The following is a 27,574-nucleotide window of genomic DNA, read 5'->3' as shown; positions in this document are numbered from 1 at the left end:
TGGGTGTGCATCAGGGTTCAGCTCTGCACCCACTGCTGTTTATACTGGTTAGGGACTACATTAGTAAACAGGTCAGGGGGGGACAGGTTAACAAAGTTGCTGTATGCAGACTATGTAGCATTAGAGGCAGACTCTGAGCAAGAACTTCAGAACAGGACAGGGGAATGAAATGCAAAACTGAAGGTACATGGGATGAAACTGAGTACAGATAAAACAGTTGTAATGGCAGCAAATAGGGGAAATCAAAAGAAGCTGAGAACTGAGATAGAAGAGAAAATAGTGGAACAAGTTAATGGCTTCAATATCTGGCAGCCATAGTTGGAGAGAAGGGAAGCCTGAATGAGGATGTCAAAGCTAGAATCAGAAGGGCTGCAGTAAACTGGTATAGAGTGTCAGGTGTTGTGTATGACAGAAGAATGCTAAAGAAACTGAAAAGTAAGGTGTACAAAATGGTGGTGCGACCAGCCAGTACTACTTTATGGTATAGAAACCTGGGCAGTAAAGGCAGAGCAGTTGAGGAAGCTAAAAGTGATGTAGATGAAATGCCTGAGATCAGTGGTAGTATGCACACTGTGGGACAGATAAGAAATGAGGACATAATAGCAGAAACCAAAGTAGCTCCAATTGCAGGAACAGTCAAAGAGAACAGATTACTGCAGTCTGAGCACATGTGTAGGAAAGTAGAAGACGATCTGGTGAAGAAAATTTGGGACAGACAGAAAGAATGCAAAAATAAATGTTGATGTCCAGCAATGAGGTGGATGGATTGTGTGGGAGAAGACCTGCAACAGTCTGGCATGAGTGCTGAAGAAGGCAGGACAGTGACATTGAATAGAGAGAGATGGCGACAGTTGACAAAACACCCCAACCCCATGTAGAAAATGGGAAAAAAGCAGATGATGATGAAGGTGATGATCAGGCTGGCTACAGGAAGGACAAAAGACTGACTGAGATCCTACATGCGCCACTGCAGATGAAGGATCATGAGAAAACAATGATAACTTAAGAACTTACTTTTAGTATGGGGGGGTTGCTACTTCACTGGACTAGAAAAAGGTGGCAAACTGGGATCTGGCTAAAAGACTACTTGCATTTGTAATAGTCCTTACACTTGTAGTAGTAGTTAAACATGTAGAACTTATTCTTGTAGTAGTAGTAGTTAAACGTGTAGTAAGTGTAAGTAGTCACAAGTGCAAAAAAAAGACTGTCGGATCCAAAAGGAAATCAGTAACAGTGGCATATTTAACCAAATAGCTTTACCTAGTAGGCTAACGTGGTTTCTGCCTAACTACTAAAAATGATGAGCAACAGATAGTCTAAACCAATGTTTCCAGATGTAGAAACTGTAATAGCGACAGATAATTTAAATGAATAGTTTCAAGTGCAGTATCAGCATAACCGTCAGCCAAGTAGTAAAAGTATATCGCCTAGGTAACTGTACTCTCTAGTACTGTAGAGCAGTAGTTTTAAATGCTGTGACACTATAGTAGTCAGTAACAAGCAGAAATACTGCAACAATAATGAAAAAGTGCAATCAGTAACTGAGGTAAGTTAATCTGTTTTTATATACCTACCATCAGTAGCTGGCAGCACTGAACTATTACCTTGGGTATTGCCAGTGGTGCACAAGGGCACCAAAGAATGAAGGCATAACAGTGACATATTTAAATTTAATATCACTGGTCAGCAAAGTAAAACTGAACCAAAGTACAATATTAACAAAGCACAGCAGTGCAATGTTATTTAAAGTCAGTAACATAGTCAGCAGAGCAAAAGGGCTAATTTCAGCAATGTGTCCACTAGAAGTGCAGTCAGCAAATTAATAAGCTAAAAAATACAATAATTTTACTGTATGAACTAAGGTGGTAGTAAAATCAAACACAATAGTACAACAAAAGTGTGACAAAGAAGGCAGTGAAATTTATATACAGCAAGGATATAAGGTTACCTTATCTGTTGCACACCAGGCTGTTTTGTTCAGTACCTAATAGGAGAAAGATTGAGTCACGCTTTAAAGTCTGTAAAGGCTTCCCTCCAGAAAAAGCTAGTCAGTGAAAATCAAGCACTCCAATGCCTCACTGCAACCTAAGCTCAGTTAGCTGTCATTTGGAAGCCTTTGCTTGGACCAAAAGCTGGAATACTGCAGACCCAGTCGCAGGAAACTAATCAAGTCCTTGTAGTGTGAAAATAAGCAAGAACCTAGATGGAAAATGACTCTGTCTTCCCTCCTTCACTGTTGTTTTCTTGTCTTCAGAGTACCCCAGAAACAAAGAACACTGATCTGCACATGCATCCTGGTATTTAAAGTGTGTAAACCTCTTCACCCACAGAAACCAGACACTCACAATGCAGCCAACCAATGATACCAAGGTAGGGAATTGGGACGTATGTTTATTTCTAGTAGTTGTTGGAGGAGGAGGATATTGTCGTCAGTAAATTTGAAGGCTTTCATGAGGTTGATAAAAATGATACCAGTGATTTGGCCTCTGTCCATAGCTAGTAGAACTTCATTGATTATGGTCCATAGGACTGTGAGTGTACTTCCACTAGGCCATAACTCGTTACTTATTGGAGAGGAGGTTGCAGGTAGCCATGTGCTGGGTCAGTTCAACACAGATAATCTTTTTCAAGTGGTTTGTCTGCAGCGAGAATATTAGAGATTGGCCTACATTGGAAAATCTGAGTGTGGTTAGATTGCTTTGGAACTGGCCTGACATTGGCTATTTTCACATTTTGGAATGCTATTTTGTTTTTGACAGAGAATGAAGATGTGCTACAAAAGGGTCAGAAATTCCCAGCAGCATCGTATAAACCAGTAATAGAGACCATCTGTGCCCAGTGAGCTGTCAGCTTTTATTTTTTTGCAGAAGAGGTTCTAAGTCTCTTGTTTTGACTTGATTTACATGAAATTGAGATATATATAGAGGGGAGGTTCAGGGGAAAAGGAGACAATATGAGTGTTTGAAAGGGTGTGTACGTTGAAGACTTCAGAAAGGAAATCGGGGAAAGAAAAATGTAGGAATTGCTGTCAGTGGATTATTTTCAATATACTTTCTTGTGAGCTGATATATATCTTTCCACATTCTTTGGTGATTTCGCTAAGGATTTTTGAAATGTATTAATATTCTGTTTTTTGTGTCATCAAATTGCTTGTTTTGATTGGTTTCTGAATTGGCTATTTGTTAAGTATTGCTAGGGGAGAGCTGTTTTTCTGTGCCTGCCATGTGTCATTTTTTAAGTTTTAAAAGGGTTTCAGTTTAGTAGTTAGCCAATCAATTATTTTTGGTTTGTGTAATCTAGAAAATATAAGGAAAAATGTGTCCTGGAGAGATCTGACTGAATTGGTGATACCTTCTGCTGCAAGGTTAGGGTTGTTTACATTTAATATGAAAAATCAGTATGTGATGGAGAAGGTTTCTTTTAAGTTTTTTGATCTCTTAGTATGTCTTAAGCTCGATTGAGATTAATTTGGCGGGATTTTTGTTGTGGGGTATGCTTTGTGAAGTTTATTGCTCAATGGTCATTAATACAAGGAGGGTGGGTGATAATGTTTGCCATTAGACTGGGTTGTCAGTGATGACAGATCTAGAAGGGGGTGAAATTGATGAGATTAGGACATGCAGACTGCTACAGTACTTGTTTAAGATTAAAACTGAGCAGAAATTCACTGAGGTCATGCTGGACAAAGTGAAGTATATTTAAACTGTAAAGCATATTTACATTAAAGTCAACTGAAAATACATGTTTACTTTCTGGTGGAAAGTAATTTACCCAGTGTGGAAGGAGGGAGAAAGTCTGCTTAAACTACTCAGAAGTACAGTGTTTTTTTTTTGCTTTTTGTGGTAGTTTATAGAAGTAGCCAGTTAGTAGCAGTGGTAAACAGCTTGTAAGCTTGGGCTAGGAGATGGATATTTAAATGAGTTTTACAGAGTATGAGGATTCCACTACCATTTTATTATGGCAGATCCAGTATCTACAAAGTAATTATAATGTGGGGAAAAATGGTGCAAGTGTTGTCTTTTTTGATCTAACACTGGGTAACTGTTAGTATGTCAGGGATGTGCAGTTTAAGGAGCCCATTTACCTGGTCTTCATTGTTATGAAGGCTTCATGCATTTATTAATAGACAAGATATTGAGGTTGGGCCAAGGTTGGTTTCTGTATTGCTTCTGATAAGCAGAATGAAAAGGATGGGTGTCAGTTTGTATTGTCTTCTGGGAGTTTTACTGCATTTTTGTGTAATGAGGAATTTGCATGGAGGTAGATTGATAGGGTGTCTGTGTTTTTCTGGTCAAGTTGAGTTTTGGATAAGTGGCTTGTGCCAGTCTATGGGAAGCTGGTGGCTGTTAGTGTGCCAATCGATGGGTAATTGATGGCGGTTAGTGTTTTTAATGGGTTGATAAGTTTGTTTGCATAGGTAACGAAGATTATAAATGGAAGGTTTGGGGTTGTGGCATTGTGTTGCATGTGTGTTGTAGTATAATGTCATTCTGTTGTGTATAAAAGTCAGTATAAACAATATGGTTTGCAGGATTAGGTGTAAAAATAGTGTCATATTTGTTATGTCTGATGTGGACAGTGGTGTAGGAGTTGTGCTAGGTTAGTGGTGGTGTGTAATGAGAGTATGATTTGGATTGGGGCTAGTTGTTATTGTGTGGTGCAGTATTTATATGTTAGTGGGGCAGTTGTGGTACACCTTGTGATGTAAGAAATAGGGGAGGATAATGTTGAGTATAGATATAGTGATCCAGGGGTGGGTGGGTAATTTGTGTTGGGAGGGGAAAGTAGCAGGCCACAGCAATTGGATTAGTGAGAGATGAATAATCTGAACATGCCCAGAACCAAGGGAGGTCAGCACTAGTGTGAGAAGTAGAAAAATACAGTATGTGTTTACAAAGAACCTGAGCAAAGAGCAAATCTGGTCTAGCCATGTAGCTCAATGCAGAACTGATCTAATGCATATAACATGTACATCAAGAAAGGAATCTGTATTTCAAGAGACAAGCACGCAGTACAACCTGGACCTTTTAACTACAAAGACAGTAAAAAATAATTGTAAAAAAATTCATGGCAGTCTAGTAATCACAGAAAAAGTGAAACAGACTGTAATAATCTTGATTCAGTCAAAGAGGCCTAGCAGTACAGGAGGTTAAAGGTTATAATCTATTTATGTGAAAATGTGCTAAATGGCAGAAACTGCATACAAATGAGTAGGACTGTCTATGAGAAGAGTAGAAAGGAAGCACAAGTTTAAATAATAATGCATTCTCCAACAGTCACTCCACGTAGGATTGAAAAGCAAAGATAAGACATAATAAAAATACAAGCTACCCGACAAAACATGTTTAACTGTTTATGTTTTTAAATGCTGTATTGATTAACCAAGGCATGCAACTGCATAAACAGTGCAGTGCAGTGTCTGGAGCTTTGACATGGCTTGCCATCTTTGATGCTGAGATAATAAATAAGATGAGAGTTTAACCAGCATGATGGCGGTGCTGCACTCATGAAGGGTCATCCATCCAACTGCAGATCCATGTAGTAGAACTAGTGACAATATGGCCGAAGGTAAAGATGTGACTGCATGTTTTGATGAACAACAAGAGTTTCTCCCAAGTTACGGCCACATTTTCAGTAAATCCTACCATGAATCTTCACTGAAAAATGCTGAAGATTTAGTAGGACATAGCAAGCTAAATAAAATAAAATACACACTTATAGACAGACAGATAGGTTTTCTGTACCATGTAATGCAGGTCATATTTATAACACCAAGAAGGTTTTTAGATTATGCAGACAAACAATGGCATGAAGGACCAGATTATTTAGTTTTCTTTTGTGAGTGATGAAAACAACTTATAATGAACCTAATGCTAATCCATCGACATTTTAAAATAAGACACGAGGAAGCTGCATCTGCAAGATTAATGAACTTCTACATTCTTCAGAATGAGGCTATAATCTAAATAAATAGATGTTTCAGTAAACCAGCCATAATGCTACTAGGAATACTTAAAACCAAATGCAGATAAAGTTTAATGGTATACGCACATAAACCTATAGTAATATTCATTAACATACATACTACGGTGACAAAACTAGAAAATGGCAAGAGAAGACCTTACGATATCTCATTGGTGGCCCTTAATACCATTCCTAACTGCGTCTTCAAGAGAGAAAGAGAAATTAAAGCCCTGAATGGCATTTTTTATACTGCATGTCACAGGCTGCATTTCTTTAACCACGAAATATGCTGCCTCATGTATACATTCCTATATAAGAAACAGACCCATGGTGCATGCTGCAATTACATGACCTAAATCTGTATGGCATGCAGTATGTAATATTTTTAAACTGCATACTCAAATAACACAGCCTAGCTGTTGTTCTATATGGTTTTGTGAAGGATGTTAGAGACATGTACTTGCAGGGCTACAGTACTGAAGAGATGGTAAAGTCTCGTGTGACACTTGTAAATTGACACTGGGTTTTAACAGGAAGGAAGGAGATTATTGTGATTAAGTATCTTAAGCCGCATTTTCAGATGCAACATTATTATTAATATTCAGTAAGCCATAAGTTTAGTTAGTTACATTACTTATGTATAACTGAAAACATTTCTACTGAATCATGTAGAATTCAGTGTGCACACTTAATTTCATGCATTTCATCCATATGAGAATTAAACTTCATCTAAGGCCTGACCAAACAGTACCTTCCATAGACATCCATGACCACTGTACTGCATTGCACAAACTATCAGCAAAATGCAAAAAGTCCATTAACATGCAAACTGATCAGGAGTATTAATGTTTTAGTTTATGTATGACTTTATTAGCAATTGCTGTTTGAATCTTTGCGTATGTTTTCAGGATACTTTAATGTAAAACAAAGGTTTGTAGAATTATGCTTGACTGCCAGCAAGTGAGTTTGACCTGTTGTATGCTTCAGCTGCATTACTGCAATGCATTCACATACGGTTTTGTGTACGCCCAATCCTGTGTATCATAGGAAAATGACCCAAAAGAGTGGATCCTAGCTGTTTTGACTTTATTCTGGGTATGATTATCTTTTATTTCTTCATGTCGAAAAATGCTTTGCCAGCTAATGTGCAAGTGCAGTGCAATCAGAGTGAAAAGAACGTAGAAAATGCTTTGACAGCTGATATGCAAGCAGGGCAGATTTCAGAACAGATAAAAGATATGGCCACATCTCCTTTATTTAACTCATACTTTGCTTTCAGTGTTACAGTCTGTGCTGCAGAAACTGTTCACAGAAAGTGAATCAAGTAAGCAATAAAAGTTTACCACATTGGATGTCTTCTGAGTTTAGTGATAAATATAACTTTACAATGTGAAAGGCCCATGTTAGTGCCAATGCCTTAGAGACAGTATGTAGCAAAGCAACATCAGTATCAGATTGCTTTCTTTCCTTCCCCTCTGCATATGTACCTGCAGGCATCTGTAGGCAATACAGTACACCAGAAGGGCTCGACAGCACAGACTATGTTGTCAGATATCAGCAGAGCATGCACACGTCAGTCAGACAAACAGGTATAATCATGCACAGCCACAAAAAAAGTCTTAACAAATGGCTGTCACTTGGCTTGCTTGCCTTAGTCAATTGTTCTGTAAGTTGAACAACTGAAATGTACATCAGATAAATTAGGTTTACTGAAGAAGATACATTTAATTTCACACCAAGGAGACCTGTACAAATACCACAATGGGTCTTCTCTGAAAATAGGCAATAGTCATCATAGCACTAATCAATTTAACCAACAAATAATCAGTCCAGTCAGTTCTGCTGTTATTCTGATTACAGTGTGAACATTGACCAGTTAGAATACTTATTATAGACTAATTAACCGGGCCTTTTGGTATTGTGGTATTATACTCAGAGTGCAACATCACTGTTCTGGGTTCAACTAGCAAGCCTTGAGCTGAATGAACACATTGCCTGTATGCTTGAGATGGAGTAACATTTTTTTCTCATTGACACCTCAACAAAATGTCTCAAACATGAATGTAAGCACACATAATAGGGTGATGTGAGGTGCTACAAGAGGTATGGGGGGCAGATTGTGGAGTAATTTTTGGTATGCATAGGTTCATGGATTCATAGGTAAGTACTAGGCTAGTTGCCCTTTGTAGGATACTTTAAGCCTGACCAGTTTCCCTTTTAGTTCTTGAATTAACTTATCCCATTTAGAGACTGGTCTTACCTATCTCATGGTCATTAGTTGTATAATATCAGTAATGAGAATAATTGGGATCATACCATAGATAATTTGTGGGGGAACAGCAACTAAACAAGAGGCAAACTGACATGTACACAAAACTGCTATGAATCAAAAATATGTGCAGCACAGAAGGTTTAGGACAGTATCAAAGGAATGGAACATACCGCGAACTAAAGAAAATATTCAACAAGATGTACAATGTGAAAGGCAAAACTCAGTGTAAAAACACTACTCAAAATGTTAATCAAATAAATAAAGTACAAAACGTTAAGCACTTTTGTCCAATAAAATGTGCGTTGGACTTCATAAGAACAATAGAATTGCCTTACATTGTCGTTTAAATACCATTATACAACAAGCCCCCAGTAATATTCAAAAACTTGCCCACTGATTGGTCAGCGTGCACATTGCAAATCAGTTATAGTAATGGATAAAAGGTCCTGTCGCCCGGACTTTTTCCATTACTATAACTCTTTTTTTAAGCAACGGAGAACGCAAGATCTCCATTGCTTCATACTGTCTCGCAATGTTAAATGAGTCTGACATGGCGAGACAGCTTTAAAAAAAGCAACGGAGATTCTCCGTTGCTTTTTTTAAAGCTGTCTTGCTATGTCAAACTCCTTTAACATAGCGAGACAGTTTGTAAAAAGCAAAGGAGATCTTGCTTTCTCCGTTGCTTTTTTCAAAACTGTCTCGCTATGTTAAATGGGTTTAACATAGCGACCATTTAACATAGCTAAACAGTTTGTAAAAAGCAATGGAGATCTTGCTTTCTCTGTTGCTTTTTTCAAAACTGTTTCGCTATGTTAAATGGGTTTAACATAGCGAGACAGCTTTAAAAAAGCAATGGAGATTTCTCCGTTGCTTTTTTAAAGCTGTCTTGCTATGTTAAACCCATGTAACATAGCGAAACAGTTTGTAAAAAGCAACAGAGATCTTGCTTTCTCCGTTGCTTTTGCCCACAGCTCTGATGTACTGCATAGGCATACGCATACGCAGTACATCAGAACTTCTGCAGAATACCAGACAGCTGCGGAAGGGCAGCAAGGAGGCATTATACAATGCCTTTATTTAAGAAAAGTAATTTTTTTTTCTTAAGCAATGTCATTGTATAATAGCAATAACCCACTTCTGGGTGTGAGTAATGCTGGATTTACCCATGGTTGGCTTTGTTTGGCCACTCAGGCTTCGCCCTCATGACCAAACCACACCAACCGTTGGTAAATCCAGCATTACCCACACCCAGGTGTTGGTTATTGCTATACAATTCACTTAATGTCCCATCTTTCTTAAAGCCATAGTACAAAAATGTGATAAATATTTCATAAAACCTACAAGTCATTCGGTCACCAAATGTAAATAGGTTTATAGACCTCACATGAAATTAAGAACAATAGTGAGAATGAGTTCCAACCATAAAAATATTTAGAACCACAACATTTTATATATTGCATGTATTAAAGGTTAGCAGCATGTAGTTTTAAAGCAGGATAAATGGAAACATAAACATTAATATCAGTTTTGTGGTTGGCATCCAATCTAATCTGCCAACAGAATTCCCTGTATTCTGTGCAGGTCTACCATTTACCACCCCTCAAACTAGGCTCAACAATGTCCAAGATACTAAAGAGTCTCAGTAAAATACCAGTTGATTGGAGAGACCCCAGTTTCTGGGGAAGGGCCCTGGTATTAAAGTTTCAGGGGGCATCAGATGAGGTTGTGACACCCTACCTCTCCTCTGGCCTAGTATTCAAGAAACCTCAATCCTCACCACTAACACCAGTGTGGGACATACAGTGGGAAGATGACAAGTACACACAGTATTTCTAGGTACAGTTCTCTATATCAAGTGCAATTTTAGAGCACACAGAGACAACAGTCAGTCTGGGGCTGGTTTCTCCCTCTTTCTCCAGATCACCAGTAAGATGCTTCACTGGCACAGCTATAGAGTTGAGATCTCAGCTGAGTGGCCAAGCCAAGACCTCCAGCCAGTGCTTCGTGTTCCTGGCCAACTAGCTGACACACACACTTTTGGGGGGTTGTTTTACACACACAGAGACCTGGGAAAGGCTGACATGGGTTTAGTCGGTATTCCCCCTTCTGCCCAGACTATAAGGTAGTTTTCACTGCCACCAGGCAACTCTTTATCAGCTACTTTAAGGCCCTTAACAATAGGTTCCCAGTCTTACTGTGTAATGTTACTGTTTAATACAAATGGTAGTTTGACCAAGAACAAGGTTATTAGGAGTGGCTTACACAGTGTCACCAAATAAATATGCAAGTACTCTCAGAACTTAAATATGTCTCACAAATATCAGCCACAATGAAAAGTTTAAATATATTTAATAATAAATAATAAAAGAACAAGAAAATACTCCGCTTGTAATCACAGTAACATCAGAGTTCACAATTACAGGAAATATTTAAAACAACATTACAGGACAGTCTCAAATAAGTAAAGAAAGCATCTAAATGAAGCTTTGCAATATTCCTGACTATATCTAAGAGAATTACTGTACCCTAGTAACTTATTTTCAGAGGAAGTAAGGCAGATGTGGTGAATGGGTCTTCCAGCTGTTGTTGTGAGGTCACGGAAAATACAGAATATGTAGTATCTATCAGAGTTCTTAAATTATCTCAGATAATACTGCTGGGATAGCTTGCAGAATGACATCATTTCTTGTCATCTGACTCTATCCAAGGTAAAACCTCCATTGATACAGCCGGTAGCATTTAGCATCTACCTGTGAAAATACATAGACAATGCTTTTCTTAGATCTAAGGCAGATCCTGGAAGTCATAAAACAATAAAGACACTTCCAAGACAGTACAATGAACCTCTAGTTCTAGATATTGTGTATGTTACTGCACTGAAACTGAAATATAACATCCTTTTATTATGTGGCCATAAAGTAATTTAATTTCATCTATTCTTCTGAAGTTACCTTCTTGTGTTCCAGTTTCCATTGTTAAAATATATACATATAAATAGTTACAATAGTGCAGATACAGTTCTGTTCTGATCCAGTAGGGTACACTTTGGTTACATTTTTAAGCTTCGTACATTACAAATCCTTTTCGCCACATGTCTGTACAAACCTAGTTTGATATACATATAACATACAGTTCTAATAAGGTTGTAACACAAGCAACTTACATGAAGCATGTTGACATTCAGAAATGACACATGACCATTTACAAAATTCCAGACAGCTGTGCTGGCAGCATATCTCTTTGTCACACTTCTATATAAATCATGCTGATATTCACAAATGACACATAATTATTTACAAAATTCCAGAGATCTGGGCTGGCAGTATCCCTTTTCATGACAGAGGTTTCTAACATTGTGATTGATTTGCTCATCAGTGTATCTCAAGATATTGGTTTAGATTACTTCAGTAAAATTTTACTTTGGCACAGTTTTTAACTGGAAAGTATATTAGATTGTTATCTGAGTTTATTCATTTGGTTTTGGATAACAATATTTAAATTTTTGAAGTTGAATTTTATAGACAGAATTGTGGGGTGGCTATGGGTGTAGCCTACACCCCAACCTTTGCTAACCTAGTAATGTCCAATTGGAAAACCAAATTTGTTTTTAATGACAATCCACTTTTCACCCACTGTAGAATGTATTTTAGAAATTTGGATGATAAATTCATTCTGTTGGATGGGTCAAGAGAGATTGTGTATCAATTTATTGGGTACCTGAACAGCACAACAGATATTCTGAGATTTAACTACACATTTAATAATTTGTAAATTATTTAGACACCACTATCTATATTAAGGATGGTAGATTTGTATTCAACATTTACAAAAAACTCACCTTTAGTAACTCCTACCTTCATTTTTGAAGTTTCCATCCACACAAGCATATGGTTGGACTAGTGAGAGCACAATTTATCAGATTATCCTGGATGACATCCGATGTTGGTCTTTATACATTTGAGGTAAATAAATTTAAATACATGTTTTTGGAGAGAGGCTATTCGACTATATTATTAGACAAAGTTATTAAAGATGGTACAACACAGAACAACTAAGTTTAAACCTTTACTTGGGAGTATAGTGGCCTAGATCCTAATAAAACACCAGGTGGTTAACGATACTCCAATTCCTGGTGTATGGACCTGGTATTAAAGTTTCAGAGGGTATCACATGAAGTTTCTAACTTTGTCCTAAACAAATAGAACATATTTAAGAACAATGAGGAGATTTTTAACAGCTTAAGGGAACAGCCACTATTTATACATTAGACAGGGAAAATTTTGAAGAGTATTTTGGAGAAATTGCCAAATTCCAAATACAAGGATGTCAGTATAAAGAGAACAATCTAGTGTGAGGCATGTCCACAATGCCCCTATATTCTGGAAAGAGACAGTTTACTTTAGATAACACTTTATCCGATAGGATTTATTTTTGTCAGGGCAACTGTGATACTAGTAGAGTGGTTTATTTGGCTAAATGTGACTCTTTTCTTGCATTTTATGTAGGCAAGACTGAATGTGTTCTTAAAAAGAGAATATAGGAGCACTTATATGATATTAGAACTAAAACATGAAAAATGCATTATACAAACCCTCCTTGGAATTTTGCTGATTTAGAAAGTTTTTGTTTAATATCTTAAACATTGTTGAGTTCAGTTTAATGGGCAGTGCCTGAGAGACATCACTTTAATACAGTGAATTCTACTGGCATACTAGACTGGATGACACCCACAGTGATTTTGTTCCCATTTATTCTGTTTTAAAATCATGGGCTGCTAAACTTTAATGTATACAATACATAAAATTTTGTGGTTCAAAATATTTTTTATGTTTGGAACTCATTCTCACTATTGTTCTTAATTTCATGTGAGGTCTATAAACCTATCTACATTTGGTGAACGAGTTACCTGTAGGTTTTATTAAATATTTAGCACATTTTGATTCTATGGCTTTAGGAAAGACAAGATGTTAAGTGATGTTTGGTATTTAAACCACATTGTGAGGCAATTGTATTGTTCTAAACAAGTCTAATGGAAATTTTATTGGGCAAAAGCACTGAACATTTTACATTTTATTTACTTAATTAAAGTTTTATTTAGTGTTTTTACACTGGTTGAGTTTTGCTTTTCAACTTGTATATTTTGCTGAATATTTTCTTTAGTTTGTGGTATGTTCCGATCCTTTGCTACTGTCCTAAACTTTTCATGCTGCACATATTTTTGATTCATAGTAATTTGAGGGGGACCCATACATTAGATAGAGCCATTTAAGAGCAGCCTTGGTCCATTAGTGGTACAGGGAACAGTCTTAGCATAAATTTTCTGTTTCCCATCCATAGATCCAAGTTGTGTTTGAATATGGGAAGGGATAGGAACTTTGCTTTATGCTAGTGCTATTATGACTATCGTCTGAATATATACATATATGACTGTATAACAGAACATGGACACACACATATACCAGCACCACATTCCTCGAAAATCACACACCGACAGCCAAATACACTGACATGCACTATATGTAAATATACACACTCATAGTGTCACCAAAAACACACACACAATGCATACAAAAAAACTACAAAACATGGATATCACTGTCTTTTGCAGGGAAGCAACATCCCCTGCACATTCCAACATAGACGCAAACCCTCACATCTCTGATCTAAATATATATCAACTTCATGATTGTACAAGTGTGAAAAAGAGAGAGAGGACATGATAAAAAATGTTAAAACACACGTTCTCAGTTTTCTTTAATGTAACCAGTGATTACCACATGCATATGTTATACAAATGTCCTCTACATCACTCAACAATAATACACTCAACAATAAAATTGTTGTAACATTTATCTAGGTGACGATTCTCATTTTTGTAAATGCATTGGATGCTACTGCAATATAATTTAAGCTGTGATGGTGTCAGACGTTTATGTTAAAGGTGTGTGTGTGTATGTGTGTGTGTGTGTGTGTGTGTGTGTGTGTGTGTGTGTGTGTGTGTGTGTGTGTGTGTGTGTGTGTGTGTGTGTGTGTGTGTGTGTGTGTGTTGTGACTTCAGTCTTTTATCTGGACAGAGCGGGATGTATGTGTGAGAGATTTCATATGAATATATTGGTTTCTTTGCATCTGCTTGTGCTGGTAGGGGGAGTATCGATAAAGGAGTTTAGTGTGAATCCCCTGCTTGTGCTGGTGGGGGAGTATCGATAAAGGAGTTTAGTGTGAATCCCCTGCTTGTGCTGGTGGGGGAGTATTGATAAAGGAGTTTAGTGTGAATCCCCTGCTTGTGCTGGTGGGGGGAGTATTGATAAAGGAGTTTCGTGTGAATCCCCTGCTTGTGCTGGTGGGGGGGGTATTGATAAAGGAGTTTAGTGTGAATTCCCTGCTTGTGCTGGTGGGGGGAGTATCGATAAAGGAGTTTAGTGTGAATCCCCTGCTTGTGCTGGTGGGGGAGTATCGATAAAGGAGTTTAGTGTGAATCCCCTGTTTGTGCTGGTGGGGGAGTATTGATAAAGGAGTTTAGTGTGAATCCCCTGCTTGTGCTGGTGGGGGGAGTATTGATAAAGGAGTTTCGTCTGAATCCCCTGCTTGTGCTGGTGGGGGGAGTATCGATAAAGGAGTTTAGTGTGAATCCCCTGCTTGTGCTGATGGGGGAGTATCGATAAAGGAGTTTAGTGTGAATCCCCTGCTTGTGCTGGTGGGGGAGTATCGATAAAGGAGTTTAGTGTGAATCCCCTGCTTGTGCTGGTGGGGGGAGTATCGATAAAGGAGTTTAGTGTGAATCCCCTGCTTGTGCTGGTGTGGGAGTATCGATAAAGGAGTTTAGTGTGAATCCCCTGCTTGTGCTGGTGGGGGAGTATCGATAAAGGAGTTTAGTGTGAATACCCTGCTTGTGCTGGTGGGGGAAGTATTGATAAAGGAGTTTCGTGTGAATCCCCTGCTTGTGCTGGTGGGGGGAGTATTGATAAAGGAGTTTAGTGTGAATCCCCTGCTTGTGCTGGTGGGGGAGTATTGATAAAGGAGTTTAGTGTGAATCCCCTGCTTGTGCCGGTGGGGGAGTATCGATAAAGGAGTTTAGTGTGAATCCCCTGCTTGTGCTGGTGGGGGAGTATTGATAAAGAAGTTTAGTGTGAATCCCCTGCTTGTGCTGGTGGGGGATTACGATAAAGGAGTTTAGTGTGAATCCCCTGCTTGTGTTGGTGGGGGAGTATCAATAAAGGAGTTTAGTGTGAATCCCCTGCTTGTGCTGGTGGGGGGAGTATCGATAAAGGAGTTTAGTGTGAATCCCCTGCTTGTGCTGGTGGGGGAATATCGATAAAGGAGTTTAGTGTGAATCCCCCGCTTGTGCTGGTGGGGGGAGTATCGAAAACGGAGTTTAGTGTGATATGTTTAGTTTACTGTGTTATGTTCTGAGCTTCAAAAATGTAACCACAGTGCACCCTGCTGGAAGAAAGCTGATGAGTAAAGCATTTTATGACTGTTTGATCTCAAGTTAGGAGACAGGATGTCTGGGCTAGGAAATTCTTTCTCTTGTTCTAAGACAGAGATAATTATTAGGTTTTACATGTAAAGTGTACTTTATTGCTGTGGCTTCCTGGCAGGTGCAGATGACAAAAAGATATGTTACAAGTTTAAGTTCTGTGAGCCAGAGATACTTAAGTAGAAGTGTCAAAAATGATGTAATTTGAAATGACTCAGCAGTAATGTGTATTATCAATTTAAAACTTTCTCAGAGAGAAAGATTGAGTATTTTGTATTTTGTTCTGAAGCTGACAACAATAAACCAGCACTTTGCCTTGTAAGTTGAATTTAGAATATAGTTTCTCTTAGAGACAGATAGGAATATAGCTAGATTAGTCTAGCTGTTTTCTATATTTATGTTAGACTATCCTACAATATTGTTTTAAAGTATTTTCCTCTGATTTCTAAACTCTCTAATGTCATTGTGTTGAGTTAATAAATATAGTCTTGTGTTTTTTATTATTTATTATTAAATATTTTTAAACCTTTCAATGGTGGCTGTTTGTGTAGATATAATTTCAGGTCTCAGAGTACTTGCATGCATTTGGTGATACTGTATAAGCCACTCCCATAGCCTTAGCCCTGGGTTACACTTACTATTTGCATAACAGTAATAGCACACAGTGGAATTGGTCACCCTTTGGGAAGGGCCTTATAGTAGCTGATAAGTAGTGGTTGGTGGCAGTGATATCTACCGTATTGTCTGGACAGGAGGGAGCATAGCTGGAGAAAGTGTGCCAGCCTTCCCTAGGAGTGTCTGTGTGTTTGTATATAATTCACATCTCAAAGTGTGTGTGCGTGTGTGTGTGTGTGTGTGTGTCAGCTACTTGGGCAGGGACACAAAGTACTGGTTGGACAAAGAGGGCTTGACCACTCGGCTGAGATCTGTACCCTATAGCTGTGCCAGTGTGGAGTCTTATTGGGGATTTGGAGAGAAAGGGAGAAACCAACCCCATACTGACTGTGATCTCTGTGTGCTCTTAAGGGAAATTGTACTTTACTATATGTGTACTTGTTATCCTCCCAATGTGGATTACTGGGCCAGTGCATGGGCATTATAGCAGGTATTTTGAGAATAAATTGTAAAGGTGTAGGGAAAACACAGTGCATCCCAATTATTATATAAGTGCCAGGTGAGCACTGTTCCTAATGCTGGGGGTATAGGGAGCTGAAGCCTCCTGAAAAAATGTTTGACAAGTGTAACAGCGAATATAAAATTTCACTGTCCTTCTGCATGAAATAGAGATTATTTTTCAAAGTGTAAGGACATGCACTACCATGTCTCATACTTTTAACTTGGAGGTTCTCATCTATAGGAGTGTATAAAAGGCAGAGGATGAAAAGTGAGCATTTGTTTGTAGCTTTTACAGATATGGCTCTGACAAGCTAAATGCATGAAAATGCAGAATGTAAATCCCATTTGTTGGAAGAAGTGGGCATTAAAAGAGAGAGTGGTAATATTACTAAAATAACTGCATTAATAAGAAATGGGCTATGATGACATACATTAAATATTGTGAAAAGAATGGTATATGGAGACACTCAAAGAAGACTAAATGGAGGGATTTTGGACATTTTAGTGTACCAGATTTCTCTGAAAGATGCTGGTAATTTTTTGAACAAACAAAATCAGTACAAATAAGTGTGCGCTTGTTGAGAATATACAAAATATATTGTGTAACTGGAGTCAGATAAATCAGAATGCGAAGACTAACAAGCCCAGTATATACTGCAGGGCAAGTGAGAGAGAGCAGCCTGCCAGATGAATGAATGACTGTCAGTGACGTATCCACCAAAGTACATCTCCCTCTGCCAGCTGTACCAGTGACAAAATCACAACTAAACCATGATAACCATAAACATTCACCATTCCGGCATGATTAGAGATCCATATCTCTGTGGACAAGGCTCAATCCATTTTAGGGCTAAGATTGTAATCTTTCCAAGACTGGAGTAAGCTAACATTTTGTCATGGAACATTCCAAATAATTGTAGCTCAAATATTAGAAACAACATTCGTCAACATGACAGGTTCAGGTAATACTATCAGTATGTCTGGGAAGAACAGATGCTTGGTGTTATCGATTACCATTTAATGTCATCATTATTTCAAGATAAAGCCATGTGAGCTGGTTCTTACTTATGTCACTATAGACATAGCTAAAGCAGGCATGCATATTCAAAAGAAAAAAAACTTTTCAATACATTTTACTTTATTAACATTTTGAAATGCAACTAGCAATGATAAGACAACTAAAATAAAAAACTGTAAGGAGAAGGGAGTGCACATCTTGGGGGTAAAAACTTGGTGGGGGAATCAAGATAAAAAGAAAGACATGAAATGCTAAATTATGTGTGTCGTAAAAGCAGTAGAAGGGTAACAGAAAGCTACATATATCTCAGAGTAGACTACATACATAGGTCTATCAGTGCAGAAAGCTGTCCTCCCCATTTCAAACGCCTCATATAACCCAGTATAAAGCAGGAGCTGCTATCACAATGGTTCCACCACATGAGATCAAAACATGATCATTTTTTAAAATTGAGACCCTTGATTTAAATCACTGTTGACATTTTTTCCATAGTGGTTTGGCAATATCAATAAAAAAATGTTTTTTTACTAAGATACATTTTAGCAAATGAAACACTTTTGTTGGTAAATACTAACACTTTTGATGGTAAATACTATTAATGATGTTTCTGTTGTAAATAAGTCTGTTCATTGGTGTTGACTGGTCATGTGATTGAACTGATTTGTGTATAAAAGATGGCTTTTGCTAACTGCACTTTTTATGTCTGATGAATTCAATATTAAAATTAGATGGAAGTGCTCATACTTTGTTTACCCATTTGTTGTAGTCATTTATCTTTTATAGTTTGTTACTATTATTTTTTTATCGTCCTTACTCTTCCTTTTCATAAGCTTATTCTCTTTGGTGACCTAAATGCAGATTGGAATAGTCTACCTAAAGAAAAATTAGGAAACTATCTCACTATTCTCAGTATTACCCAAACTGCATCACACCACACAAGACAACGCTTGTCTAGTTGTAAACGCATATTGCTCAACAACATAATTATCAACATTCCGGAATGATTAGGATTCCATCAGAGCTGCTTGAGTCGCCACTGTCCTTTGTTTAATTTGTGGGTCATTTACGTTTAAAAAGCTTCCACCCAAAATATATTTCATTCACTCAGTCCCAAAAAATACATTTAAATTTTATATGTGAATTAAAAAATATAAATTGGACTAACACTATATCAGCAATAGTCCTATATCTACACTATCAGCATTTTAGAATGTTCTTTCCTCTGTACAAGGCAGATTATACACCCTAAAAAGATTAGACAGTGATCCCAAAGTCCCAGAATTAAACCAATTTACAAAAGCAGGGGATTTAGCTTTGCTGGAATGCAAGGCAGGTGTTCAAAAAGCTGATAAGTTACATTCCTACAACCAGCATAAGAAGACAACCAGACTGAAGACTAAGGCTTCCAAAGCCTCCTGCTGCTAAAATCTGCAAACTTTTCAAATTGTACGCCCTACAAAAATTGGTGGGTACATCAGAGGTAAACATTAATAATGTTTTTTTCCAGAAACTCATGCTGCATCCTAGTATAGAAATGTAGAAACCACTACGGTGATATAGAAGGATAAAGGCCTAACTATATCCCAGGTGTCCCAGGTTCAACTAATGGTTCAGGTGCCTGACAAAGTGACAAGGAGAGATGGGCATGCCCATCCTTGGTGGAATGGTGTCACTGATGATAATCCCTAATGAGAGGGATGGTCCAAAGAGGGGATTTGCCCTTGGATGTAGTCGATGGGAGTGGGAGGAGGAGAAGGGAGTGTTTAAGTCATACAAAAAAAACCCCAGATGGAATAAAAGATATCTGAGCCCTCAGAATGGCCTTAGGACCTCTGACCCCAGCAATACTGGAGTAAGTCTATGGGTAGAAGATTGATTAGTAAGCTGGGCATGAACATGGGGCTCTGGGAAGCCAGGCTGGTTGAATGAAGTTAAGGGGGCATTACAATTATATAGTTGTGCAGAATTCTAGTAAGAATTTAGTAATCCCAAACTCTGTACCTACAACACAAGTTTTCTTTCCATTTCACAGCCTTTACCAACATCCCCGCCACAATATTTTTCATTATCCACCATTCTACTTTCTAATTTCTACTTTAAAAACATAGCCAAAAGGACTGTTAAACAACATTTGGGTAATTTTGACAAACAACATTTGGATAATTCAAAGTTCCACTAAAATCTACATTCCATGCCCCATATTCCTAAGGCAATGATTTTTTTTTTCAGACTACTAACCTTCATGTTCAACTTTACTCTAACCACAAAAATCATTCTATCTAGCTTCAAATAAACTTTAATTATTCGTCTTCATAAAGTTACCTTTTACAAAATAAATAAATAAATAAATAAATAAATTACTGATTAACACTCCATTAATATTTGCCCACTAGCCAACATTTTAAAAAATAGTGCATTCTCAAACCCTTGACTATTTCATTTAAGTATGTATTTCTTTATTTATCCTCTGTTAACCATTTTAGTCCCACTAGGCTAGTAGGGGAAATATGGCCAGTGCATCAGGGAACAATTTGACGCTGCTAGATTTTGCTGGAGGGCACATGCAGTAGCAAGGAAGGGATGTAAGAGAAGCCACAGCATGGAGGAGGAGAGAAAAGCTATGGTGAGTTTGAAGGTAGAAAGTGAGAATTTTGGAGAAAAAAATTGTTCAGTATGGAGCTTCAGAATGTAAATGAAGATTCTTCCATGGTGGATGTCACAAATGAGCAGCATTTAGCTGACTCCATGGAGAAGGAAATAAACAAGTCTGTTGGAATTGTCCAGATAGCAGAACTAACGTCAGGAGAGCTTGCAGATGATGTTCTGTTAAAAATAATTGAGCAGGATGATCCAGGTGGCAGTTCTGCTGTTGGGTGGGGTGAGATAGCAGATAACGTTTTTGGAAGTGCTGAGGATGGCAGTGTTGAAAAGGAATCATGTGACATAGCTGCAGAGAATGCAGCAGTTAAAACTTATGCAATAGTGACAGAAAGTAAAAGAGAAAAGCAGTAACAAACTGATAAGGGGTCTGGTTTTATGGCAGCAGATAATGCAATAACAAAAACATATGCAACATTGGCAGCAAGCTAACAAGGGCAGCTGTAACAAGCTGTAAGCAAAATTGTATTTAAAAAGAAGGGAAGAACAACTGTCAGAATAAGAACAAACAATGACACTGTAATAGACAAGTATTATGTATGGGACAATTTCGTAACTGTTCTGGGGTTTAAAACAAGAAATTTGATATTGTATACATATTGGGACAAAGACTTTTGTGACTTAATTTGAAACTGATGGACTGATGATGAGATTTCGGGAACAGTGCAACAAAAAACTGTACATTTATCCATGGAAAAGTTATTTGTTTTACAGTATTAACTTAAATGTTAAAAAATGTTACTTTGCAGTTTAGAACTGATTCACTGGAAGAAGACAATGTTAAAAAATGCTTGCAGGTCTTTGTGAAATTGTTGATCGTACTGAGAACGTTAGAGATAAGAAAAATGTATGGAAAGGAGAATGGAGGGGAAAGCTGTTTTGAAATGTGAAAACAACATGGTGAAACATTTACCAAGACAGCAATTTATACGTCAGGGCATTATATAGAAAAAGCCTAATTCCTGGATCAGCTTGCTCAGCAAATTGACAAACACTGAAAAGGTTTTCTGTTATGTAAAAAGCTGTTTACTTATCTTCAACAGGAATGCAAATGTACCTGCCCTGCAAACAATGGTAAATCCACATCTACTCTACTTAGCTAATCTCTCCACTATGATTATTGTTCTCCAATTTGTTGATCAAATCTTTCTCCAGTATGTATTTATCAAATGCTGCAATTGTAATGATATTGCCTGCTATATCATTATGGTATTTTATTCTGTTACCTCTTGCTGTATTGTTCCTACAATCATGATTTTTACTGTTAGCTGTATTGTTTATTGGAAACATGTTTGAGTGATCATGTTATTATTGTATTTTATGCATTTTTGCCATATAGCCTGGGTCTGGCTAGAAATAGATTAGTTATTAGTCCATCTACCCAGTTAATAAATGTTAATGTAAATATATAAGTAAATGAGAGTAGCAGAGAGCTCTCTAAGTAAGGATGCACGTTATGATTGAGATATGCCAAGATATCCCTTTTAAAACAGGTTTTGATAGCTGTTGCCTTAAATGAACTTGATAAACTATTACTAAAAGAAATAAAAATGAATTTAGATTATTAGAAATGTTTCCTTATATTCTGGTACTCCACAAATACTGAATGTCTATAAATACTGACTTATACAAAACAAGTACAAGATGACCACTTCCCAAAATATTCCCTTTTCTCTGAGGGATGCCAATCTCAGAGTTGGTAGATATAAGGTTTGTCATGCAGAGGTCTTGCTCCACTGCAAAAAGTAAGTTTAATGGAGAAGAGTAATGTTAGATATTTGCTCTTCTCCTGGAGTTCCAGCTTTTTTCTCACCATGTTAACACTCATTATTTTGAGTATTAACATTTCAGTAGGGAGCTGCTGATGACTACAAGGCACTGTCTTATCCATGCTGTTACCCACTAGAGTAGTGGTGCAACTTTTCAGCAATATCTTAGTGAGTGCTTCATATAGCATGGCATTTGCCTACGCAGATGATACCAATCCAGCTCTATAGTTGTAGATGAACTTGCAAATATGCGTTAATTTCATGAAATCATACCAGGAGAATAGTATCTTATTATAATCAGCTCTTCCGATGATTCCTGAGCATTTATGAGTAACCAGAAGATTGGTATTTCACGTTTGTCGACCATTAGTTCGTGATGTCTTGTCCAGCTAATTAATGCATGTTGACAATAAGTTTTTCGAGTGGCCCACATGACATACCTCTCAACCCTTACGGCAAGAAATCTGGACAAAGCCATAAATAATGTGAGGAAAAGGCCCAAAAATAGGGACAATTTTAAATATTACTCTTACAAACTTAGAAAGTTGATAGAATAACAGGTTTGTGTTAGCATGAATTTTCTGAAGGGTATGAAACCTGAAACTCAAATCTGTCATTATTCTCTGACTTCAATCGTTAATGACTTGGCAATGTTTTGCCAGAAAATTAGTTTTATGAAAAATGGAGAATTATGAAACAAAAATCTGGACATTCTGCGAAAATCTGTACAATTGAGAGGTATGCCACATAAAGCTAACAAACAATGCAACCACTGAACAAGGCTCAATGAACCGCTGGCATTAGCTACTCAACAGTGTAAACATATAAATAATGTAGGCATGCAACAGCTAAATTGCAGAAGTTATTGTATTACAATATATCAGTGCTAAAATCTTGGGATTCACCTGCACTGAAACATATCAAAGCATACCCTGGCTGTATCTTTTTATCCCAAGGAACAAAAGCCTGAGAGTTTGCTACAGAAGTGAAACTGTGTCTGAAGATTATCGGAACAACATCCCCTCTTTAAGAAATGCAACTTTAAGCTCTTCTACTTTTCACTAAACATACAACTTCCTTTTTTTGGGATGGAAATATATTCTGAATACATTGTTTTATTACAAGACCATGAGATTTAACTTTCACAATTAACATAAGATACATATGCTTTAAACTTCCTAAGAGTAATATTCTGAAGTCATTGATATTCCTCTCTATGTCGTCCTGTAAAAACCTCCCCACGAAAGCATCTGAATCAATAGTAGTTCCTTGGAAAGTGTAATACTCAGTGTCAGTTTACAGTTTTAATTCTTTTATATGTCCATGCTTAGCTTTACAGCTGTTTGAGCCTTTGAGACTGAAATGAATAAGTACATCTAAAATCAGCTAAGTCTATAGCTTTAAAATTCTGTACCTTTGAAGTCTAACTCCATCTTTCCGAAGGAGGTATTAATCCCGTTCAAGTGCAGTTCTTCCCTTGACTGCTTATACTTAAAAACAATGAGCTTCTGTTATGCCAGCTTTTAATAAAATAGTTGCGTTGCTGTTTATGATCATGTGTCCCTCTCAGAAGCATTCCATTTGTTTCTTTCACATAGTCAACAGGTGGCAGTGGAAGGACAAATACATAGATACTAACACACAAATCTTCAGTGCTGTAAGTGAAATAGGAAAGGGTCCTTTACCTTGATTAACATACTGAAACAGTGTCATAATGGCACGTTGTTGCCAGTATTTCTAATTTGCATCTTGCATGCATCAGATTTTACAAGGCTCTATTGTAAAAAAAATCTAATGAATAAAATATCAGGCTTTGTACTTAAAATGCTTGTATTATTTAAGTTGGTTCTCAGTGGATGCAGAAATAAATTTCAATAAATTTGAGTTAAGATAATGTCAGATCTGCAGCATAGTTTAATTCAATTATTTCTTCCTGGCATCATGTTTGCAATGAAACAGTACAGTACTGTGAAGTATTCATTATTCTTTTAAATAGAGTTGTTGAGTTATTCAGACGTATGCAAGTACTAACAATTTGGTTCCAGGAATAATGGGTTTTTGTAAAGTGCATTCTGGTGTGGCTATGCCACTACATACAACTGTACACAGCTTCAGAAGGACAGTGTCAGTACTGTAATATGCTAGTGTGTACAAGCAGAGTCAGCTTCAGAATGGCTGTGTCCAGCACTGTAAAATGTCACTGCATACATGTAGAGCTTCAGACGGACTGTGTTCCAACACCATATTATGTCACTGCATACATGTAGGCTTCAGAAGGGCTGTGTCCAGCACTGTAATATGTCACTGCATACATGTAGAGCTTCAGATGGGCTGTGTTCCAACACCATAATATGTCACTGCATACATGTAAGCTTCAGCAGGGCTGTGTTCAACACTGTAATATGTCACTGCATACATGTAGAGCTTCAGAAGGGCTGTGACCAGCACTGTAATATGTCAGTGAATACACGCAGAGCTTCAGAAGGGCTGTGTTCAACACTGTAATATGTCACTGGATACATGTAGAGCTTCAGAACAGCTGTATCCAGCACTGTAACATGTTACTGAATACATGTAGAGCTTCAGGAGGGCTGTGTTCAACACTGTAGTATGCCAATGCATACAAGCAGAGACAGCTTCAGAAGAGCTGTGTCCAGCACTGAAACATGTCAATGCATACATGCACAGACAGCTTCGGAAGGGCTGTGTCCAGCTCTGTAATATGTCTCTATGTTAATGAAAGGACAGCTTTTGAAAGAATAAGTCCAACACTGTAATATACCATGCAGTAGCATGTATACTGTGTCCATCACTGCAATATGTCACTGCATACATGTCCAGAGAGCTGCAGAAGGACTGTGCCCAACACTGTAATATGTCAATGCGTACAGCTTCAGAAGGGATTTGCCCGTCACTGTAATATGTCAATGCATGCATATACACACAGCCTCAGAAGGACTGAGTCCATCACAGTAATATGTCTCTGTGTTCATGTACATACAACTTCAGAAGGAATAAGTCCAGCACTGTAATATGTCAATGCATACATGTACAAACAATTTCAGAAGGGCATTACTCATCACTTTAATAGGTCACTGCATACATGTATATTATTTTTGAAGGAATGTCTGCATCATATATGTCCCTGCATACATGTGCACTGACTCAGAAAGGCCATGTACATCACTGTAATATGTCCCTGCATACATGTACATTGTTCAGAAGGACTGAGTCCTTCACTACAATATGTCCCTGCATGCATGTACATTGCTTCAGAAAGACTGTTTACATCACTGTGATATGTCCCTGCATACATGTACATTGTTTCTGAAGGACTGAGTTCTTCACTACAATATGTCCTTGCATGCATGTACATTGTTTCAGAAGGACTGAGTCCTTCACTACAATATGTCCCTGCATGCATGTACATTGTTTTGCAAAGACTGTGTACATCGCTGTAACATGTCCCTGCATACATGTACATTGTTTCAGGACGACTGTGTCTATCACTGTAATATGTCACTGCATACATGTAAAGACAGCTTCAGAAGGGATGTGTCCAGCACTGTAATATTTCCCTGCATACATGTGCAAACAGCACTATAAGTATTGTGTCCATCACTGTAATATGTCACTGTGTTTATGTACAGACAGCTTCAGAAGGACTAAGTTCAGCACTGTAATATATCACTGAGTACATGTATACTGTGTGCTCTGTGCTTCAAGGTAATATGTCACTGCGTACGTGTCCAGACAGCTTCAGAAGGGCTGTGTCCAACACTGTAATATGTCAATGCAGACAGCTTCAGAAGGGCTGTGTCCAGCACTGTAATATGTAAATGCAGACAGCTTCAGAACGACTTTGGCTATCACTGCAATATGTCCCTGCATACATATGCATACAGTCCCATAATGACTGTGTCCATCATTGTAATATGTCACTGTGTTCATGTACAGACAGCTTCAGAAGGACTAAGTTCAGCACTGTAATATATCACTGAGTACATGTATACTGTGTGCTCTGTGCTTCAAGGTAATATGTCACTGCATATGTGTCCAGACAGCTTCAGAAGGGCTGTGTCCAACACTGTAATATGTCAATGCAGACAGCTTCAGAAGGGCTGTGTCCAGCACTGTAATATGTAAATGCAGACAGCTTCAGAAGGACTTTGGCTATCACTGCAATATGTCCCTGCATACATATGCATACAGCCCCATAATGACTGTGTCCATCATAGTAATATGTCACTTTGTTCATGTACAGACAGCTTCAGAAGGACTGTGTCCAGCACTGTAATATGTCACTGCATACATGTACATTTTTTTAGAAGGACTGTATCCATCACTGCAATATGTCCCTGCATACTTGTACAGACAAATACAGAAGGACCATGTCTATCATTGTAATATGTCACTGTGTAAATTGTTTCAGAAGGACTGTTTCCATCACTGTAATAAATCACTATGTACATGTACAGATAGATGCAGAAAGACTGTGTCCAGCACTAGCCATCCAGAAAACCAAATTAAGTGTAAGATAGTATAAGACACAAAACCATTTTGCTATCACAACAAGACTCATCATTAGTCAGAATTAAGAGGATGTAATCATAGTTTCTGGCTAAAGTGTGAGACAATATGGAGCTGGCAGGTTCAGAAAAAAATGATGCACATGAAAGGAAGAATCTTGCAGGGACTACCAGGAACCCTAGCATAGAAAAAGGAATATGAGTACACACTAAGGTGGAGCTATTATGAATATAAGGAGCATTTTTATTGCTATTACAGTCACATTAAGTAATATATATTTTGTAAATGTATTGTTTTAACATTTCCATGAGTTTGACACAGACAGAAATTCAGTAGCCAGTCTTCTGATTGCCAGAAATCGGCAATGATTGGGAATATAGATATGGTCTTGTCGGGCAGTAATGCTATGGGGTAATATGTTGGTAGTACAGTGAAGCAGAAATAAGTGTTAGAGTCTTACAATTGTAATAATCATTCAAATTAAGCTATTACTAAAATCTTTTGGCAGTCTTTCATTAAAGAGACCAGTTGGCATAATGGTTAAGGTCTTTGCCTCCCATGCACAAGGTACAAAGTTTGAGCTTGACCTCCAACCAATGCCTGTTTGGAGTTTGCACATTCTCCCTGTGTCTCTGTGGGGATTCCCCCACATCTGAAAAACATGTTGAGTGTATCTGTCTCAAAGTCCCCAAAGACTGGAGCTGTGGGCAGAAGCACAGACTCTACGTGGCACCCTATAGGGGGAAGAGTTGTACAGATCATCCACTTTG

General features: G+C 37.8%; 1 protein-coding gene across 3 annotated transcripts in view; it reads right to left on the bottom strand.

Annotated features, from left to right (window-relative positions):
• ARHGAP24 (Rho GTPase activating protein 24) overlaps nt 1–27,574 on the bottom strand; it is a 2,476,452-nt gene that overhangs the window by 2,140,967 nt on the left and 307,911 nt on the right. The window contains exon 1 of one of the 3 annotated variants that reach the window (XM_044058911.1): nt 23,689–23,710. The exons of the other annotated variants lie outside the window; for them this stretch is intronic. Coding sequence (XP_043914846.1) covers nt 23,689–23,707 — 19 coding nt within the window. The 5' untranslated portion in view covers nt 23,708–23,710. Of the gene's footprint in view, nt 1–23,688; nt 23,711–27,574 lie in introns of those variants that run through there. 3 annotated transcript variants of the gene reach the window in all.

Source organism: Protopterus annectens, chromosome 17.part0 (genome assembly GCF_019279795.1).
Source record: "Protopterus annectens isolate FY-2018-M chromosome 17.part0, PAN1.0, whole genome shotgun sequence".
NCBI lineage: Eukaryota > Metazoa > Chordata > Ceratodontiformes > Protopteridae > Protopterus > Protopterus annectens.
Note: the sequence above shows the minus strand (reverse complement) of the source record. Positions and strands in the feature narration are given on the sequence as shown.